This window comes from Manis pentadactyla, chromosome X, assembly GCF_030020395.1.
Source record: "Manis pentadactyla isolate mManPen7 chromosome X, mManPen7.hap1, whole genome shotgun sequence".
Taxonomy (NCBI): domain Eukaryota; kingdom Metazoa; phylum Chordata; class Mammalia; order Pholidota; family Manidae; genus Manis; species Manis pentadactyla.
In genome coordinates, this window is record NC_080038.1 from 24998658 (window position 1) to 25020556 (window position 21899).

General features: G+C 47.3%; 2 protein-coding genes across 2 annotated transcripts; both read right to left on the bottom strand.

Annotated features, from left to right (window-relative positions):
- Nucleotides 1–2125: 2125 nt before the first annotated feature.
- LOC130681842 (ferritin heavy chain-like) lies at nucleotides 2126–2846 on the bottom strand. The gene has a single exon (XM_057495429.1). It carries the CDS (start codon nucleotides 2672–2674, stop codon nucleotides 2126–2128), a length of 549 nt encoding a protein of 182 aa, XP_057351412.1. The 5' UTR covers nucleotides 2675–2846.
- Nucleotides 2847–17574: 14728 nt separating this feature from the next.
- LOC130681846 (ferritin heavy chain-like) lies at nucleotides 17575–18295 on the bottom strand. Its single transcript, XM_057495433.1, has one exon. It carries the CDS (start codon nucleotides 18121–18123, stop codon nucleotides 17575–17577), a length of 549 nt encoding a protein of 182 aa, XP_057351416.1. The 5' UTR covers nucleotides 18124–18295.
- Nucleotides 18296–21899: the final 3604 nt, after the last annotated feature.

The window sequence follows — 21899 nt, forward strand, 5'->3', positions numbered from 1 at the left end:
GGAAAAATGAGGAGGCTTACAGCGATGGACAGAGACCTGGGAAAGTGCAAACGCACCAACTCCATTGGCGTGAATGTTTCTTCCTTCTGGCCGCTATCAGGAGGGGCTTTTAATAGGAGATGGAGGGTAGTCACAATTCTCCTTGAGCCTTGCAGGTGAGGAAGCCCTATTCCAGGTGAAGTAAGAGGCTGTAGACCTAAGCAGACTTGTCGTCATTATTCCGGGGAGTCCCTCTGAATCACAAAAAAGGGAAAGATGGGATGAAGATGGGCCCAGCAGCCAAGGCAGAACCACTCAGGGGACAGTTTTAGGGGTCAACCAAGACATCACCACAGGCAATGCTTCGGTGTAGAGATACAGCCCCCTGGACTTGGCAAAAACCCTGGGATTGTCTACGTCCCTGAGCTGGATTTGCCAGCAGTCCATGTGTGCCTTGCAGCCACCCCCTCTAGCTATTGCATCCGAAGAGAAGGCACTCACAGTGGAGCTCTCTGGGCGCATGGCACACCATGTGGGGATTCCCAGTCCAGGTCTCCCCAGTGTTCTGGGCCAACTCAGGGAGCAGCGTGGCTGCCCGTGAGGGGAGAGGGCCTGAACAGAGGGACTCGGGCGTTCAGGTGTTGACTGCCCTCCTGGGAGGTGCCCTGCTACCTCCTACCCATTCTGTGCCTAATTCTGAAGACTTCTTTCAAAGGAGGAGGATTTGGGCTGAGGTTTAGGAACCATTCCCACCCTAGGCTGGAAGGCACACGAGTAATGAAGCGAGGGACTGACTACAGAGGTCTGGCCGGTCTTTAAGAGTGTTGGGGATTTCCCTCCCTTCAGGGCCTGGTGATCGGGCTGGATTCCCATTCTACCCGCACAATCTTGCTGAACCCATGAGTTTGCCTGGGGGTAACAGAAAAAATGCAACATGGCATCAGAAGATCTTTGTTCATGTCCGCATCCATAACTTCTTACCTGTGTGGCCTCCCTTTTTCTCACTGGAGAAGACGTGGTCTTAACACCTGCCCTTACTTCCTGAGGGTCTTACAAGAAAGAAAATACAGGAAGGTAGATACAAGGCCGTGGACTTGCAAAGTGCCATTGGTACTTTTTTAGTTTGGCGACCCCTTGCCTATGGAAAAGCCAGCCTAAGACTCATAACCCATTATTACCACAGCCCAGGGTGACCCTTTGAGGAAGTACTCTGCCATTCCCATTTCCACGGCCGCCCAGCTTGCTATGAAAAATCCACAAACATTAGCATTTGCATAATTTGATGAACTAAAACATTTCACATCAAGCCAAAGATCCCCCTTTTCTTTTGTTTCCTTTACTCAAGTAGAGTGGATATACACTCTGTTGGCTTCACATGCACAACATAGTGATTGGACAGTTACCTACATTATTAAATGCTCATCCCAGTAAGTGTTACTGCTGTCAAAATACAAAGATATTGAATATTATTGACTATATTTCTGATGTTGTACTTTCATGAGGCTAACTTATACCGTAATTGGGATTTAGGGCCTCTTTAACCCCTCAACCTATTTTAACCACTCCCCCCTCCCCAGTAGCAACCACGAGTCTTTTGTCTATGAAAGATCCCCCTCATTTTAATCCCCACCCAATCCCATCCTCTTTCCTTCTATCTTAGGGCAACTACGGTGATGAATTCTAGGCTATGTTCTTTTATGTCTTTACCATGGTCACGTGCCTGCCTTCTACAGGGCCCCAGATCACCCACCTCACCCCACCCCCTCACAACCCAGACCACCCACCTCACCCCAACCCCATCCGACCCACACTCCTTTATAAGGGGAAGATGGATTTTGTGTTTTCCTGGTCCCGTGGACACCATCTCACTCCGTCCGTGGAGATGCCGAGCTGTCCGTGGATGGGGCGTGGGTGGATAGAGACACCTGGAGACCTGTTTTAAAACTTAAAAGGGGAGGCTTTGGCACACAGAATCAACCAGAGACCTTTATTAATTTAACAAAAATGAAATACCTTTATTGGAAGAAATGACAAAACCGGAAGAAAAAACGGAAGTGAACGCTTTGTAAGGGCAATCTTTCAATAAGGCTGCTGGGCATGGTGGCCAGGGGAAACTGCCCCTGGCTACGGGGTAGGCCGTCCAAGCTCAGTTCTTGTCGCTGCTGCCCAGGGTGAGCTTATCAAAGAGGTACTCGGCCAGGCCGGCTTCTGGGGCTCCCATCTTGCGCAGGATGCTGATATGGTCCCCCAGCTCTTTGATGGACCTGACTTGCTCGTGCAGATAGTGACGCTCCAGGAAATCACACAGGTGCGCATCGCCCTTGTCGGTGGCCAGGCGGTGCAGATCTAGCAGGCTCTGGTTGACCCTCTTTTCCAGGCCCAAGGCGTACTCCATGGCCATCACGCCATTCCCCCAGTCGTCGCCGCCGGGATTCCTGATGTCGCGGAGGCTCAGGCGGCCGCCGCGCTCGTTCTGCAGGTGCATCAGCTTCTCAGCACGCTCGCCCTTCCCACGGGACTGGCGCAGGAAGAACTGGCCGAAGTGCTTCAAGGCCACATCATTCCGGTCGAAGTAGAAGGCCATGGACAGGTACGTGTAGGAGGCGGTGAGCTCCATGTTGATTTGTTTGTTGACAGCAGCCTGGCACTCAAGAGGGTAGTTCTGCACCACTAGGGATGGCTGTTCACCATTCATGGCAAGCAGTGTGGTGGTGAAGGCGCAGGTGGCCTCAGCGTGTTCCCACGGAGAGCAATGAGAGAGGCTAGAGGCAGGCAGGCTCTGGACCAAGCAGCAGCTCTGGGATGGGACAGGAAATGCGGTCCCTTTTCAGTAACTGTTAGTGGGAGGATCCATTAGGGGCGGAGTCATGTGGTTGCATGGCAGTGTCGCGAGAGGACGGGGTCCTGCGGGGGTGGGGTGGAGTCAAGTCGGGGCAGAGACAAGTTGGGCCGGGATAGGGCGGAGTAAAGGGCGTTGGGCGGAGTGACGTGAGGGCACAGAGTGTGGCGGAGTCAGAAGGGGAGGTGGGGCTAGGCAGAGTCACGTAGCGGGACAGAGGGGCATGGGGTCGGCCTTCTAGGTCCTATCCCGTTCAGCCTTGGTGGGGCAGGAAACCCAGGGCAACTGTGCACTGAGTGTCTTGAGATCATTTTTAAAAATCACAGCTATATTGAGATGTAATTTATATCCCATAAACTTCACCTTTTGAAAGCAAACTTTTACATGGTTCTTAGTATGTTGGTGGAGTTGATCATCCATCATGGCAATTTAATTTTGGAACATTTTCATCACTCCCAAGTTTAACACCCTGCCCATTAGTAGTCAATCCCATCCCCTCTGCCCCCAGGCCTTGCTACCACCAATTCACTTTCTGGCTCTATAGATTTGCCTCTTTGGGACATTTCAAATAAATGGGATCATACACATAAATTTTACTGAGCATAATGTTTTTAATCTTCATTTTATTGCTGAATAGTTTTCCATGATGTGAATATACCACCTTTTATTTATCCTTTCATCAGTGGGTGGGTATTTGGGTTGTTTCCACTTTGTGGCTGTTATGAATAATTTTACCATGAACACTTGAGTATATACGTAGGCGTGAGGCTGCTGGGTCGTATAACTGTTTAATATTTTAAGGAACTGCCAGAATGTTTTCCAAAGTGGCTGCGCCATTTTACATTGCCACCAGCAATGTGTGTAGGTTCCAATTGTCGTTTGAAAAATGTTTTTAGTCATCTTCGTGGACGTGAAGTATTATCACGTTGTGGCTTTGATTTGCATTTCCCTAAGGACTGATAATGTTGAGTAGCTTTGGAGGTACTTACTGGCCATTTGTATATCTTCTTTGCAGTAATGTCTACTCCAATCCTTTACCCCTTAGAATGGTTTGTCTTTTTATGGTTGAGTTGCAAGGGTTCATACGTTCTGGATACAAGTTCCTTATCAGGTATATGATTTGCAATTATTTTGTCCCATTCTGTGGGTTGTCTTTGCACTTCCTTAGTGGTGTCCTTTGAAGCACAAAACTTCTGATGATTATGATTAAGGCCAATTCATCTTTTCTTTGTCACTTAAGCTTTTGGTGTCATATCCAAGAAACCACTTGCCTAATCAACATTGATTTGGCTCTTCTGGACCCCTTTTATTTCCATATGAATTTTGGGATAAGCTTGCCAATTTCTTCCAGAGAAGCCAGCTGTGATATGGATAAGGATCATAATTAAATCTATACATTATTTGGGGGTGTATTACTATCAACAATATTAAGTCTTCCAACCCATAAATGTGGGATGCCTTTCAATTTGTTTAGCTCTGAGATCTTTTAAGATGTACATTCTGATTTAGACTGGGGCTGAAATTCTGAATTTCTAAACAGGCTCTCAGGTGATGCCAGACCACATTCTGAGTAACAACACTCTAAAAGGGAAGAGGCTTCCATCCTTTGTTGTCTTCGACTACTTGGGCTGGTTTCAATATGTGAATTTTGGGGGGGACAGAAACATTCAGTCTGTAGCACTTACTGACGTTTAGAGTTCAGGAGGAAGCACGCTTTGGCCTCCACAAGTAGAAATGCCTCTTCTTATCTCAGGGACAGTGCTTCTGATAGTTATACTAGATGTGGGTTCCTATGGGAATGTGTAGAGGCCTTCCTCCTATCAGGAAATATTGTGAAAGACTTAAAATTGGCAAAGAAATTGTTTACTGGATGTCCTTTTCAGAGCGCCCTTGTGGTTGTCTCCGCCTTTCATTGACTTTGAGCTATTTTATAACGTAAATTGTGAAAAACTAACAATAATGCCAATGGTTCTTGTCCACAGGAATGCAAATGAATTGTGTCTGGTGGAATGCAACTGATTTTGAACCCATTTTGAACCCATTTGTGATTAATCTCAACATTCCTTCTGCCTGCCTGTATATGTACGGTTCTTGGAACTCTCCTTTAAAACAATTGTAAGGTCTTCCTCGTTTCCTCAAGAATTAATGAGTTAAATAAAATCTTCGTGTGTGCATATTTTATGTTTACATGAGAGTCATGATTTTTCTTTCTTTTTAGGTAATTTAGCACTCCTCATTATCCTCACCCCACTAGGAGCATAATCAAACGCACGGGAATTGGATTAGCACATGAAGCACTTTGATGGGTTGCTCACCAGTGATGTGATTCCAGAAATGTATTTGGGATCTAAAGGCATAGAATGCCTGACTGGGGGTGGACTGGAAGGAGAGCATCTCTGAGGAGAAGGCGGGAGTGGGCTGTCTGGGGAAGCAGGGAGCCAGTGCGAAGCAGCTGAGGAAGGTGGTGAAATTACTTTGATTTTCTAGAAAAGGTCTGAGAGCTCCTCATGGTTTTGTGGTTCCAGGGAATCCAGCCAGCTTTGTGCCTCACGGCGCTTAACAAGCTGATTGTTTGTGGAAACAGATGGAATACTTTCAGGCAGGTATCTACAGCACTGTAATAAAGAGCGTTGCAGGCCTTCCGGGTTAAGCTGACGCACCTGTTGGTGTCCATCCCTACGTACATGAAGAGCTTGATTTGGCCCTAGTAGGTAATTGGTGGCAGATCTGTGTGCATGTGATAAATGGAATTTTGCTTCTTCTAATAGGCCCTGAGAAGAGCAGAGTAGGCATTTAATCTGAATCTTGACCAGCCTGTTTACTCTCTTACTTTTTATTAATGAGCAGCCACCCTAGCCTGGCACAATCCCCAATTATTTTGTGGGCTTGCTCACTTTTTTCCATCTGGTCGTGCCTATCCCATACAGGAATATCTGTCAATTCACTTAGTATGATTACTTAATATGATTTTTATTTTCCCAAATGTCATGGCTCATGAAGAAAAACTGAAGTGATTCAGAGCTGGGGCCTCCAGGTGACGGGAAGCTCAGGCCTGGTGCTGGAGTCTGTCTATGCCCGCCTCTCCTGTCCAGCACTGGAGGGTTTTATCAGTCAGAACGGGCTACAGAGTGCTGCAGTAACGAATCCCCCCACACACCAAATCTCCGTGTCTAACAGAGTGAGAGCTTCATTCTTGCTCAGGGCCATTTTCCCTTAGTCTGTCCTCACCCATCACTCTGGTGAGCTTAGCAACAACCACTATTTCTGACGTCAATTCCTCAAGTAACAGGGCGTGGCCAGGAGCTCACAGGCACCCAGCTGTGTGTCTCAGAGTGCTGTTTTCCAGGGGTGGAAGACCAAGTCACGACTCACTCCCATGTATTATTGAAACTCAAGGAGTTGAGAAGGCTGTGCGTATTCAGCAAGGTGGCACACGCAGAGAAGCTTTGCTCACCCCTTCTGAGCGCTGTGTGACAGGGGAGGGGGGAAAAATGAGGAGGCTTACAGCGATGGACAGAGACCTGGGAAAGTGCAAACGCACCAACTCCATTGGCGTGAATGTTTCTTCTGGCCGCTGTTGCTGCACATATTCAAATGGTTGTTTGTGGACCCCAAAGCTGAAACAAAAGAAAGTGGTTTAGAACCGTCACTTTTGTCTTACGGAAGTACAAGAAGTTGAGAAACCATTGAGCTGTGCTGTATCTGAAAGGAAAGGAGCGACACACAGCAGCAATTTACCGGAGAAATCCGCTTTATTGGGGAAAGGTGCTGTGTTATATAGGAAGGGGCATGGGGTGATTGTGGTGTTACTTCTACGGGGCTGGTGGCTATTGGCTAGGTGCTGGGAGTGGGAGTGGGGAGAGAGGTGATTGGTCTTTAGGTGGCGCCGTCGGGAACTGAGGACCCGGAAGAGAAGCTGGAAATTCGCCATCTTACTGGTGGGGGCCCTTCATTCCCCCCTTTCTCCTCTATGGGGTTGTGGACGTTGCTTTCTTTCTGACTGCTTCCTGCTGAACGGGGGCCGAGAAGGGAGTGAGGGCTTGAGGATTGGGGGGAAAGGGTTGATAGGACTCCCCACAGTAAGGACGAGTAGATGTGGACTTCTTCAGGTTGGAAATCAATGAAGGTTCTCTGTAACTATAGGTCGAGGACTTGTTGATTCCAATGGTGCCAAGAGGATATGGGTGCCAGAAGCCAGGCGTCTGCGGCTATTGTTTCCAGGAACAGTTTCCAGCGGAGAGAGGGGTCCATCTCAGCGTGTGGTGAGGAGGTCACGTGAGGGTGAGGGATCTTCTGTGGCCAGAAGCTGATAGTTCCTGAGTAAAAGCTGGTTGAAAGTTTGATTAGAGATTTTTCCGACTTGGGATTTGATGAACTTTATTATACAGGGTAAGAAGAGACAGGCAAGATGAATGATTATTATGGGGCCTGCAATGGGCCAGAGCCAGGTAAGGAGAGGGTTTGTTAGTATTGAAGAGAATGGGTTGGAATTGGAAGCAAAGTGGAGGCTGGAGGCAAGGTCGGTGAGTTTGGTAATGTCAGTTTTTACAATGCCAGATTCATTGATGTAATAGCAGCACTCTTCTCGAAGGAAGACGCAGGTGCCGCCCTTTTCGGCTGTAAGCAGATCTAAGGCCCACCGGTTTTGAAGGGTGACCTTAGCTAGCGAAGTGACCTGTCTTTGGAGAGAGGCCAGGGAATCGGCAGTGGATGTCAGGGCTCCCTCAAGTTTGTCGTTGAGATCTTTAATTGCCCATAGAGAGTGACCCAAGGCTCTTCCCGAAAACCCTGCCTCTGTCTCAATGGCTGAGGTGGTCAAAGAGATACTGACCATGATGGGAAGGAAAGCAGCCCTTTTTGTGCACGAGGGCAAGGGAGGTTGGAGCTTAAGAAATTCTGCCATGCTGTAAAGTGTACGCTGTGGGATTAGGGTGACGAGAATGCAGGGTATATCGGAGTGGGGAGGCAGTGAGTTGAAAAGACTGCCATTACACTAAAAGAAGTGTCCCGGTTGAGTGAAAGTCTTAGAGCCGGAGGTAGGGGTGTAGATAGAGAGGCAGTGAAGTGCACTGGAGGGGGGTGGAGCTGGGCCTACACAGTGGTGGATGGTGAGATTATCTGCGTATTCTGGTTCTCATAGGGGTATGTCTGCCAGGGGACGGAGGGGTTGTCCTTCTGCATGGAAGGAGTAGTTGGAAATATTAAGGGGCACGGCGGCCAGCAATGGGCGCTGTAGTGATGCGCACAAGAAACAATTGGCGGTGTTGAGGGTGTGGTTGAGAAAGATGGTGGTGTCTTGAATAAGCTCTAACTAAGAGTAGGAGGAATAAGAAGATGAAGAAGTGCCGTCAAGAGTTTGGATAATGACTTTTTCAGAATGTCCGATATCTGATGCAACTTGAGAGATCTGGGAGTGAGAGGGAACATACTCTCGAGAGATATGAAGGGTACTGTGGGGGGTCGAGGACCCCCCATAGTAAACTGAGGCTGTGACCCCGGCGGACCATCGAGAGTCCCAGGGATCTGGGATTGATAAGGAGAATGAGCCATTGGGGTATTTCATGAAACGGTTGGAGGAGTAATACTGTGGGTACCGGGAGTTACCCATGTAGTGAATGGCACAAGACCTGTAGGGACATCCCCCGTAGGTGTCTGGCCATTGCCTGCAATAGGCTTGTTTTTGGTCATAGAGGAAGCAGAGGTAGGGAGAATAAAGGTAGCTGCTAGTGAACACTTCAGTGGAGGGAGGAAAGTGGAGGTATAAAGGCTCGGAGCAGCCTTTCAGAGGGCAGTCTGATGTGGCAATGAGGGCAGTAACTTTTGTTTGATGCTGTGTGTAAGTCTGTCTTACTTAGAATCGCCATACAAAGGAGGCTGGGGTGGCGGGGAAGACAATAGGAATGAGGAGAAAAAGCAAGAGAGCAGTAAAGGAGGAAAAAGTCATGATTCGGGTATGGATGGCAAAGGCGGTGAACGGGATTTTGGAGGAAAGAGGACAGTAAGGTCAGGAGTCTGGAGGGAGGGAGAGTCTGTAAGCTTTTTTAGGTTAAGAGATCTTTTAGGTGATGTGGGGACAGAATGGTAAGGGGCGCCCCGAATGTCAGTTTATGAGCTTCTTTCTGCAAGAGCTGTCCAGCGGCTAATGCCCGTAGGCAGGGGGCCCATCCCCGAACTGTGGGGTCTAATTGCTTGGAAAGATAAGCTACTGGGGCAAAGGATGGGCCAAAATATTGGCTTAGGACTCTTAGAGCTTGACTGGACTTCTCATGAATGTATAATGAGAAGGGCTTCGACAAATCAGGAAGATGGAGAGCTAGGGCTTCCACAAGGGCTCCACGGAGCTTAATGAAGGAGTGTCGGGGTGAGGAGGATAATGGTTTTTCAGGGGGGCCCTTGCTGAGGTCGTATAGGGGTCTTGCCAACAGGGAGAAGTTAGGGATCCACGCTCTAAAATACCCAGCCAGGCCTAGAAAGGAAAGGATTTCTGTCTTGGTTTTGGGAACGGGCAGGTCAGAGAGGAGCCGTTTTCTGTCTAAGGTAATGGACTTTCTTTGTTGAGATAGAAGAAATCGGAGGTAAGTGACAGAAGAGGAAGAGATTTGAGCTTTGACGGGGGATACTCGGTAATCTCTGGAAGCTAGAAGGTTAAGTAGGGAGGCAGTGTCAAGTTGAGACTGTTCCTACGAGGGACTGCAGAGTAGAAGATCATCCACATATTGTAATAAGGTGGACTCGGAAGCCTTGTGGCAAAACTGTCCAAGTGAGTTGTTCAGAATGTTTTGTGTATGGGTCTGTCCAGGTGAAGGCAAAAAAATCTTGGGAGGAGGGGTCTCAGGAGGCCAAGGCAGGGCAGCGATAAAAGGGTGTATGGATTTGGGACTAAGGGATGGATAGGGACGATGGCCATGTTGATGAGGCGAAGGTCTTGGACGAGGCGGAAAGATCTGTTGGTTTTTTTAACAGCTAATATGTGGGTATTAAACAGGGAGTGAGTGGGTCTGAGGTAATTTTGTTTAAAAGATCTTGAATGATGGGTTGGAGGCTTATGAGGGCTGAAGTGGTTAGGGGGTATTGGGCCTGACAGATATACTGAGAGGGGTCACGTAATTTGATAGAGGCAGGAGGACATAGAGCTACGGAGGGGCTTGTAATGGAGTAATGGCAGGCGTGATAGGGCCCCGGTATTCCTGCAAGACTGAGAAGGTGGCTCCTGTATCTAGGAGGAAGGAGATGGGGCGACCGTCTACTATTAAAGTAACCCTGGGCTCCTGTTTGGTGATGGAAATGGTCGGGCGAGAAGCCCCCAGGCTCCGTCAATCTTCTTCTGCCAGCCCCACTACGGCGGGCATAGGATGGGGGTTGTTCGTCCAGCCTCCCCTTCAGGTGGCTGGGGAATCAGACCCCCAGTGGCCCTTTTTGTGGCATCTGGGGCATGGGGTGGTAGCCCTTGACCAATGTCCTTCTTGTCTGCACTTGAAACAAGCTCCTGTGGGGGGCTTGTTTGTAGAAGAGTGCCCAGGTTGTGGTTTTATCAGCTGGGCCAACATTTGGAAATTGGCCTGATCAGCCTTTTGTTTACGGCGTTCCTTCTCCTCCTCCCGGTTATGGAAGACTTTAAAGGCCACTGTTAGGATCTCAGTCTGTGGGGTAGCGGGGCCCTGTTCTAACTTTTTGAGTTTAGCTTTAATGTCGGGGTAGCTTTGAGCTAGGAAGTATGTCATAAGGACATGTCTCCCGTCAGGCGTTTCTGGGTCTAAGCTGGTATACTGTAATAGGGCTTGAGGGAGTCTGTCTAAGAACTCGGAGGGAGCTTTTGAAAATTGACTATTTATGAGCTGCTTTTTTCAGACCTGCTATTATGCAGCAGGTGAAGATATCTCGAGAGCGGAGACTCACGGTGGTGTTATAATCTCAGTGTGGGTCTTGTTCGGAGACAGCACTGGGGCCAGGGGAAAGGTGGGGTCAGTCCTGTGGGTTTAGGTGGCATGCATTTGGGCGAAGTCTCAAACTCGTCTATGCTCTTCAGGAAGGAGGGTATTGGCCAGGAGCATGAAAATGTCATGATGTGTGAGGCTGTACGACTGGAGGGTCCATTGAAACTCTCTGATATATGTTGTGGGATCAGTGGAAAAGGAACTTGGGCGTTTCTCAAGTTGGGCTAAATCTCTTAAGGAGAAAGGGACGTGAACGTGCACGATGCCTTCAGATCTTGCTACCTCTCGGGGGGGGGCGATAATTTTGGGAGGCCCTCGGGACCGAGTCTGAGGAGGACTGAAGGGTTCTGGCTCAGTCTGTGGGGGAGAAACAGGTGATGGGGGCAAAGATGGAGGAGGCTCTTGGAACTTAGTTAGAGGGGGGCTGAAAGGCTCAGGCTTGATCTTCAGGGGGGTGAGGTGGGGGAGGAGATGGTGGTGGAGGAAGGGGGAGGGGTTGTTGTAGGAGAGGAGGGTAAAGGGAGTGAACGGGAGGCTTTTGCGGGGGAGACAGCTTGCAGGCTAGGAGAACTTGGGGGGAGGCGGGGGGAGGAGGCAGAAAACTTCGGTATAGGGAATCTCCTTCCAGTTTTTCAGGTGCTGGCAGTAGTTAAAGAGATCACGAGTGATGTTAGGATCAAGAGTTCCCCCTGCGGGCCATTGGTTGTTATTGTTTAGGGGCTATGTCGGCCAATCTTGGGAGCAGTATTTGCGGAGAAGTTTTGGTTTTATATCAGGCGTCAGGGAGAGGGTGGCTAGATGCTTGAGCAGGCATTCAAGAGGTGAATTTTCAGGGAGGGATGAGGAGGCTCCATGGCTAAAGGACAGAGAAGGAGACAAACAGGGGAAGACGAACGGAGATGCTCAGACTGGGAGCAGACGGCAAGGAGACAAAGGGCGTCCCTGATGATCCTTGGTGGTCTGCGGAAACTCGTATACGAGTCGGTTTCTTAGGAAGTGTGGGTCGTCACCCAGACTTCTCTAAGAAGGCAGAGTGCCGGAGTCTGAGGTACCTAGTACTAGGAGTTTTCAGCGGAAGGAACGGATTTCGGCAGGTAGAATGGAAGGAGGAAGTGGAAAAGGGAGCGTTCTCATCCACAAAGGTGTCACCTTGTTTATGGCTGTTAGAGGAGGGGCCTGAGGGTCTGTCGCAGCTGTGAAGGCCTGAGGCGGGGTTTATGGCTGTTGGAGGGGGGCCTGAGGGTCCGCCACAGCCATGAAGGCCGGAGGCGAGGAGAGTTCCCTCCTCGTCCCTGAGCGTCAGGGCCTTGCCAGACGATCACGGTCAATGGCACTGCGATAGCTCGGGGAAGAGTGGCCCACTCTGGGGGAAAACCTACCTAAAGGCCAGAGAGGAGTGGTGAGTGTGAGGAGCCAGCGCCGGAAAAAGAGGACGAGGGCAAGCTTCTGCTGGTGTCGGGGGGAAGGGGGAAGACGGGGCCCAGTTGGGGTGTCCCGTCTCCCGGGTTTTGGCACCAATGAAAGGAAAGGAGCGACACACAGCAGCAATTCACCGGAGAATTCCACTTTATTGGGGAAAGGTGCTGGGTTATATAAGAAGGGGCATGGGGTGAGTGTGGTGTTACTTCTACGGGGCTGGTGGCTATTGGCTAGGTGCTGGGAGTGGGAGTGGGGAGAGAGGTGATTGGTCTTTAGGTGGTGTCGTCAGGAACTGAGGACCCGGAAGAGAAGACGGAAGTTCGCCATCTTACTGGTGGGGGCCCTTCAGTATCTATTCTTCCCTGCCAGGGTTTCTCTAAGAAAAGCTGTGAAATGTGACACTACCAGGAGGGGCTTGTAATAGGAGATGGAGGGTAATCACAATTCTTTTTGAGCCTTGCAGCTGAGGAAATCCTTTTCCAGGTGAAATAAGAGGCTGTAGATCTAAGTAGACTTGTCATCATTTTTCCAGGGAGTCCCTCTGAATCACAAGAGAGGGAAAGATGGGATAAAGATGGGTGCCGCACAAGGAAAACAAAAGCAAAAATGAACAAGTGGGACTATATTAAGCTGAAAAGCTTTTGTACAGCAAAGGACACCATCAATAGAACAAAAAGGTACCCTACACTATGGGAGAATATATTTGTAAATGACAGATCGATAAAGATTAACATCCAAAATATATAAAGAGCTCACACACCTCAACAACAAAAAGCAAATAATCCAATTAAAAAATGGGCAGAGGAACTGAATAGACAGTTCTCCAAAAAAGAAATTCAGATGGCCAACAGACACATGAAAAGATGCTCCACATCACTAGTTATCAGAGAAATCAAATTAAAACCACAATGAGATATCACCTCACACCAGTAAGGATGGTTACCATCCAAAAGACAAACAACAACAAATGTTGGCAAGGTTGTGGAGAAAGGGGAGCCCTCCTACACTGCTTGTGGGAATGTAAATTAGCTCAACCATCATTGAAAGCAGTATGGAGGTTCCTCAAAATGCTCAAAATAGACTTACCATTTGACCCAGGAATCCCACTTCTAAGAATTTACCCTAAGAATGCAGCAGCCCAGTTTGAAAAAGACATATGCACCCCTATGTTTATCGCAGCACTATTTACAATAGCCAAGAAATGTAAGCAACCTAAGTATCCATCAGTAGATGAATGGATAAAGAAGATGTGGTACATATACACAATGGAATATTATACAGCCATAAGAAGAAAGCAAATCCTACAATTTACAATAACATGGTGGAGCTAGAGGGTATTATGCTCAGTGAAATAAGCCAAGAGGAGAAAGACAAATACCAAATGATTTCAATCATCTGTGGAGTATAAGAACAAAGAAAAACTGAAGGAACAAAACAGCAGCAGAATCACAGAAACCAAGAATGGACTAACAGTTACCAAAGGGAAAGAGACTGGGGATAATGGGAGGGAAGGGAGGGATAAGGTTGGGGAAGAAGAAAGGGGGTATTATGATTAGCATGTATAATGTGGGGGGTAGGGGGCAAGGGGAGGGCTGTGCAACACAGAGTAGGCAAGTAGTGATTATACAACATCTTGTTATACTGATGGACAGGGACTGTAATGGGGTTTGTGGGGGGGACTTGGTGTAGGGTAGAGCCTAGTAAACATAGTTTTCTTCATGTAATTGTAGATTAATTATAACCAAAAAAAGGGGGGGATTACTCCCTGATAGGATACAATTAACTGCAAATCAATAATTAATGCATGCTTTACATATCCTTAATTTTGATCTTTTAAAAGGTGTCGTATGATCAGATATGGAAGTACATTTTTCGGATAATATTTCTTTCTCCTAAAAAAAAAGCAGTCCCTGTGTGGTGATCTCCAATAGGTTCTTCACAATATTATAAAGGTCATATCAAAGTGTGGCCAAAGGGTTTGTTTGTGTTTATACAGAGGATCAAAGCCTAATTTGCCTACCCAGAAAACGAATTAAGAAATGATATGAAGAAGAACTTCCAACATCAATATCCTCTGGAAGAGTCATTCCAGAAGATGATCATCAAAAAACTTCATTTGATCCTGGAGCTTTTGCAGTTGTAGCTGCAGTCATCCCACCGGTTCCTGGACTTGGCATTGGAATGAAGAAGGAGATATCTAAGCTGGCCTGTGCATACAGTAAAACAACAAATTTGACTGGTTCTGTCTTGTCAGAACTCAACCAAGAATTAGGAGAAGTGCGAGTTGCAGTGCTTCAAAATCGTGCTACTATAGACTATCGTTAAAAGAACATATGGGATGTGAACAGTTCCCAGGAATGTGTTGTTTTAATTTGTCTGATTTTTCTCATACTGTTCAAATTCAGTTAGACAATATCCATCATATTATTGATAAGTTTTCACAAATGCCTAGGGTACCTAACTGGTTTTCTTGGTTCCACTGGATATGGCTGGTAATTGTAGGTCTGCTTTTGTTATGTATCTGTATTCCTATTCTGTTAATGTGTGTGCGCAATTTAATTAGTAGTTTGCTAAAACCTATACATGCTTATGTTACTCTACAAGAAGATATGTCAAAGAAATAATCAATCTTCCCATGTTTTCTTCCACCTGCTACTTCTATAGCTTTTCTTCTTCCTTCCTAATTACAGCCCTTTAGTAGAATTCGTGCCTCATATCGAAAATTACCAAGTATCATAATTCTTCCAAGTGGTAAAGATAGCTCAAGACAAATGCTGGGCATAGAAGCCACAGGGCATAAATCTGCAAAGAAGTAAAAAGCTAACCTTTTCAAAGAATATTGCTTCTCTCTCACTTTTCAACTTTACATTAACCTGTATGGCCCCAGAAGATGACTGGTTAGCCAGAGAAGGGTAAGATTCCTCAAGGGAGGAACAACCTAAGACAGGCACAGTCACAGGGGGGCCATCAGGTGAGAAATTGGGGATCAACAGAGGTGAGGCTTAGAACCTCACCCCCGCTCTATTGAGAGGAATCTTCTGCATCCGTGGATGTTTTATTGCCCTTGTCTAGCTTGGATTAATACTTAGTCTATAGGCACACACCTGATCATCTACATTTGCCCTCTTACAGCACTAAATTATGCTTTCTATCTTTATCTTGCATCTACCTACCACTTCAGCATTTTATTTAAAAAGAAAATAAGGGAGAAATCTGGGATTCACATATATATCAAGTATAAAAATCAAATGAATAATCATATCTGACTTGATTGTTTATAGTTCATGATGCGTGATCAAAACTGAAAGTTTCTGTGATATGACTGCCCTTGCACTGTTCACCATGTAAGAACTTATTCACCATGTAAGAACTTGTTCACCATGTAAGATCTTGTTCGTTATGCTTCAGAAGATTGGAGACTGTTGAGAGTTAGGCTTGGGGTTGATTAAGGATTGTGCATTGAGTCCCCTATACAGAATTTTATTTCTGTTAACAACCATTTGATTAATAAATATGGGAGATGGCCTCTCAAAAAAAAAAAAAGATGGGCCCAGCAAGCAAGGCAGAACCACTCAGGGGACAGTTTTAGGGGTCAACCAAGACATCACCACAGGCAATGCTTCGGTGTAGAGATACAGCCCCCTGGACTTGGCAAAAACCCTGGGATTGTCTACGTCCCTGAGCTGGATTTGCCAGCAGTCCATGTGTGCCTTGCAGCCACCCCCTCTAGCTATTGCATCCGAAGAGAAGGCACTCACAGTGGAGCTCTCTGGGCGCATGGCACACCATGTGGGGATTCCCAGTCCAGGTCTCCCCAGTGTTCTGGGCCAACTCAGGGAGCAGCGTGGCTGCCCGTGAGGGGAGAGGGCCTGAACAGAGGGACTCGGGCGTTCAGGTGTTGACTGCCCTCCTGGGAGGTGCCCTGCTACCTCCTACCCATTCTGTGCCTAATTCTGAAGACTTCTTTCAAAGGAGGAGGATTTGGGCTGAGGTTTAGGAACCATTCCCACCCTAGGCTGGAAGGCACACGAGTAATGAAGCGAGGGACTGACTACAGAGGTCTGGCCGGTCTTTAAGAGTGTTGGGGATTTCCCTCCCTTCAGGGCCTGGTGATCGGGCTGGATTCCCAGTCTATCCGCACAATCTTGCTGAACCCATGAGTTTGCCTGGGGGTAACAGAAAAAATGCAACATGGCATCAGAAGATCTTTGTTCATGTCCGCATCCATAACTTCTTACCTGTGTGGCCTCCCTTTTTCTCACTGGAGAAGACGTGGTCTTAACACCTGCCCTTACTTCCTGAGGGTCTTACAAGAAAGAAAATACAGGAAGGTAGATACAAGGCCGTGGACTTGCAAAGTGCCATTGGTACTTTTTTAGTTTGGCGACCCCTTGCCTATGGAAAAGCCAGCCTAAGACTCATAACCCATTATTACCACAGCCCAGGGTGACCCTTTGAGGAAGTACTCTGCCATTCCCATTTCCACGGCCGCCCAGCTTGCTATGAAAAATCCACAAACATTAGCATTTGCATAATTTGATGAACTAAAACATTTCACATCAAGCCAAAGATCCCCCTTTTCTTTTGTTTCCTTTACTCAAGTAGAGTGGATATACACTCTGTTGGCTTCACATGCACAACATAGTGATTGGACAGTTACCTACATTATTAAATGCTCATCCCAGTAAGTGTTACTGCTGTCAAAATACAAAGATATTGAATATTATTGACTATATTTCTGATGTTGTACTTTCATGAGGCTAACTTATACCGTAATTGGGATTTAGGGCCTCTTTAACCCCTCAACCTATTTTAACCACTCCCCCCTCCCCAGTAGCAACCACGAGTCTTTTGTCTATGAAAGATCCCCCTCATTTTAATCCCCACCCAATCCCATCCTCTTTCCTTCTATCTTAGGGCAACTACGGTGATGAATTCTAGGCTATGTTCTTTTATGTCTTTACCATGGTCACGTGCCTGCCTTCTCCAGGGCCCCAGATCACCCACCTCACCCCACCCCCTCACAACCCAGACCACCCACCTCACCCCAACCCCATCCGACCCACACTCCTTTATAAGGGGAAGATGGATTTTGTGTTTTCCTGGTCCCGTGGACACCATCTCACTCCGTCCGTGGAGATGCCGAGCTGTCCGTGGATGGGGCGTGGGTGGATAGAGACACCTGGAGACCTGTTTTAAAACTTAAAAGGGGAGGCTTTGGCACACAGAATCAACCAGAGACCTTTATTAATTTAACAAAAATGAAATACCTTTATTGGAAGAAATGACAAAACCGGAAGAAAAAACGGAAGTGAACGCTTTGTAAGGGCAATCTTTCAATAAGGCTGCTGGGCATGGTGGCCAGGGGAAACTGCCCCTGGCTACGGGGTAGGCCGTCCAAGCTCAGTTCTTGTCGCTGCTGCCCAGGGTGAGCTTATCAAAGAGGTACTCGGCCAGGCCGGCTTCTGGGGCTCCCATCTTGCGCAGGATGCTGATATGGTCCCCCAGCTCTTTGATGGACCTGACTTGCTCGTGCAGATAGTGACGCTCCAGGAAATCACACAGGTGCGCATCGCCCTTGTCGGTGGCCAGGCGGTGCAGATCTAGCAGGCTCTGGTTGACCCTCTTTTCCAGGCCCAAGGCGTACTCCATGGCCATCACGCCATTCCCCCAGTCGTCGCCGCCGGGATTCCTGATGTCGCGGAGGCTCAGGCGGCCGCCGCGCTCGTTCTGCAGGTGCATCAGCTTCTCAGCACGCTCGCCCTTCCCACGGGACTGGCGCAGGAAGAACTGGCCGAAGTGCTTCAAGGCCACATCATTCCGGTCGAAGTAGAAGGCCATGGACAGGTACGTGTAGGAGGCGGTGAGCTCCATGTTGATTTGTTTGTTGACAGCAGCCTGGCACTCAAGAGGGTAGTTCTGCACCACTAGGGATGGCTGTTCACCATTCATGGCAAGCAGTGTGGTGGTGAAGGCGCAGGTGGCCTCAGCGTGTTCCCACGGAGAGCAATGAGAGAGGCTAGAGGCAGGCAGGCTCTGGACCAAGCAGCAGCTCTGGGATGGGACAGGAAATGCGGTCCCTTTTCAGTAACTGTTAGTGGGAGGATCCATTAGGGGCGGAGTCATGTGGTTGCATGGCAGTGTCGCGAGAGGACGGGGTCCTGCGGGGGTGGGGTGGAGTCAAGTCGGGGCAGAGACAAGTTGGGCCGGGATAGGGCGGAGTAAAGGGCGTTGGGCGGAGTGACGTGAGGGCACAGAGTGTGGCGGAGTCAGAAGGGGAGGTGGGGCTAGGCAGAGTCACGTAGCGGGACAGAGGGGCATGGGGTCGGCCTTCTAGGTCCTATCCCGTTCAGCCTTGGTGGGGCAGGAAACCCAGGGCAACTGTGCACTGAGTGTCTTGAGATCATTTTTAAAAATCACAGCTATATTGAGATGTAATTTATATCCCATAAACTTCACCTTTTGAAAGCAAACTTTTACATGGTTCTTAGTATGTTGGTGGAGTTGATCATCCATCATGGCAATTTAATTTTGGAACATTTTCATCACTCCCAAGTTTAACACCCTGCCCATTAGTAGTCAATCCCATCCCCTCTGCCCCCAGGCCTTGCTACCACCAATTCACTTTCTGGCTCTATAGATTTGCCTCTTTGGGACATTTCAAATAAATGGGATCATACACATAAATTTTACTGAGCATAATGTTTTTAATCTTCATTTTATTGCTGAATAGTTTTCCATGATGTGAATATACCACCTTTTATTTATCCTTTCATCAGTGGGTGGGTATTTGGGTTGTTTCCACTTTGTGGCTGTTATGAATAATTTTACCATGAACACTTGAGTATATACGTAGGCGTGAGGCTGCTGGGTCGTATAACTGTTTAATATTTTAAGGAACTGCCAGAATGTTTTCCAAAGTGGCTGCGCCATTTTACATTGCCACCAGCAATGTGTGTAGGTTCCAATTGTCGTTTGAAAAATGTTTTTAGTCATCTTCGTGGACGTGAAGTATTATCACGTTGTGGCTTTGATTTGCATTTCCCTAAGGACTGATAATGTTGAGTAGCTTTGGAGGTACTTACTGGCCATTTGTATATCTTCTTTGCAGTAATGTCTACTCCAATCCTTTACCCCTTAGAATGGTTTGTCTTTTTATGGTTGAGTTGCAAGGGTTCATACGTTCTGGATACAAGTTCCTTATCAGGTATATGATTTGCAATTATTTTGTCCCATTCTGTGGGTTGTCTTTGCACTTCCTTAGTGGTGTCCTTTGAAGCACAAAACTTCTGATGATTATGATTAAGGCCAATTCATCTTTTCTTTGTCACTTAAGCTTTTGGTGTCATATCCAAGAAACCACTTGCCTAATCAACATTGATTTGGCTCTTCTGGACCCCTTTTATTTCCATATGAATTTTGGGATAAGCTTGCCAATTTCTTCCAGAGAAGCCAGCTGTGATATGGATAAGGATCATAATTAAATCTATACATTATTTGGGGGTGTATTACTATCAACAATATTAAGTCTTCCAACCCATAAATGTGGGATGCCTTTCAATTTGTTTAGCTCTGAGATCTTTTAAGATGTACATTCTGATTTAGACTGGGGCTGAAATTCTGAATTTCTAAACAGGCTCTCAGGTGATGCCAGACCACATTCTGAGTAACAACACTCTAAAAGGGAAGAGGCTTCCATCCTTTGTTGTCTTCGACTACTTGGGCTGGTTTCAATATGTGAATTTTGGGGGGGACAGAAACATTCAGTCTGTAGCACTTACTGACGTTTAGAGTTCAGGAGGAAGCACGCTTTGGCCTCCACAAGTAGAAATGCCTCTTCTTATCTCAGGGACAGTGCTTCTGATAGTTATACTAGATGTGGGTTCCTATGGGAATGTGTAGAGGCCTTCCTCCTATCAGGAAATATTGTGAAAGACTTAAAATTGGCAAAGAAATTGTTTACTGGATGTCCTTTTCAGAGCACCCTTGTGGTTGTCTCCGCCTTTCATTGACTTTGAGCTATTTTATAACGTAAATTGTGAAAAACTAACAATAATGCCAATGGTTCTTGTCCACAGGAATGCAAATGAATTGTGTCTGGTGGAATGCAACTGATTTTGAACCCATTTTGAACCCATTTGTGATTAATCTCAACATTCCTTCTGCCTGCCTGTATATGTACGGTTCTTGGAACTCTCCTTTAAAACAATTGTAAGGTCTTCCTCGTTTCCTCAAGAATTAATGAGTTAAATAAAATCTTCGTGTGTGCATATTTTATGTTTACATGAGAGTCATGATTTTTCTTTCTTTTTAGGTAATTTAGCACTCCTCATTATCCTCACCCCACTAGGAGCATAATCAAACGCACGGGAATTGGATTAGCACATGAAGCACTTTGATGGGTTGCTCACCAGTGATGTGATTCCAGAAATGTATTTGGGATCTAAAGGCATAGAATGCCTGACTGGGGGTGGACTGGAAGGAGAGCATCTCTGAGGAGAAGGCGGGAGTGGGCTGTCTGGGGAAGCAGGGAGCCAGTGCGAAGCAGCTGAGGAAGGTGGTGAAATTACTTTGATTTTCTAGAAAAGGTCTGAGAGCTCCTCATGGTTTTGTGGTTCCAGGGAATCCAGCCAGCTTTGTGCCTCACGGCGCTTAACAAGCTGATTGTTTGTGGAAACAGATGGAATACTTTCAGGCAGGTATCTACAGCACTGTAATAAAGAGCGTTGCAGGCCTTGCGGGTTAAGCTGACGCACCTGTTGGTGTCCATCCCTACGTACATGAAGAGCTTGATTTGGCCCTAGTAGGTAATTGGTGGCAGATCTGTGTGCATGTGATAAATGGAATTTTGCTTCTTCTAATAGGCCCTGAGAAGAGCAGAGTAGGCATTTAATCTGAATCTTGACCAGCCTGTTTACTCTCTTACTTTTTATTAATGAGCAGCCACCCTAGCCTGGCACAATCCCCAATTAATTTGTGGGCTTGCTCACTTTTTTCCATCTGGTCGTGCCTATCCCATACAGGAATATCTGTCAATTCACTTAGTATGATTACTTAATATGATTTTTATTTTCCCAAATGTCATGGCTCATGAAGAAAAACTGAAGTGATTCAGAGCTGGGGCCTCCAGGTGACGGGAAGCTCAGGCCTGGTGCTGGAGTCTGTCTATGCCCGCCTCTCCTGTCCAGCACTGGAGGGTTTTATCAGTCAGAACGGGCTACAGAGTGCTGCAGTAACGAATCCCCCCACACACCAAATCTCCGTGTCTAACAGAGTGAGAGCTTCATTCTTGCTCAGGGCCATTTTCCCTTAGTCTGTCCTCACCCATCACTCTGGTGAGCTTAGCAACAACCACTATTTCTGACGTCAATTCCTCAAGTAACAGGGCGTGGCCAGGAGCTCACAGGCACCCAGCTGTGTGTCTCAGAGTGCTGTTTTCCAGGGGTGGAAGACCAAGTCACGACTCACTCCCATGTATTATTGAAACTCAAGGAGTTGAGAAGGCTGTGCGTATTCAGCAAGGTGGCACACGCAGAGAAGCTTTGCTCACCCCTTCTGAGCGCTGTGTGACAGGGGAGGGGGGAAAAATGAGGAGGCTTACAGCGATGGACAGAGACCTGGGAAAGTGCAAACGCACCAACTCCATTGGCGTGAATGTTTCTTCTGGCCGCTGTTGCTGCACATATTCAAAAGGTTGTTTGTGGACCCCAAAGCTGAAACAAAAGAAA

What these genes read in the sequence shown, in the direction of transcription:
- LOC130681842 (XM_057495429.1), bottom strand. Translation starts at nt 2,674, where the DNA reads ATGAATGGTGAACAGCCATCCCTAGTGGTGCAGAACTACCCTCTTGAG.
- LOC130681846 (XM_057495433.1), bottom strand. Translation starts at nt 18,123, where the DNA reads ATGAATGGTGAACAGCCATCCCTAGTGGTGCAGAACTACCCTCTTGAG.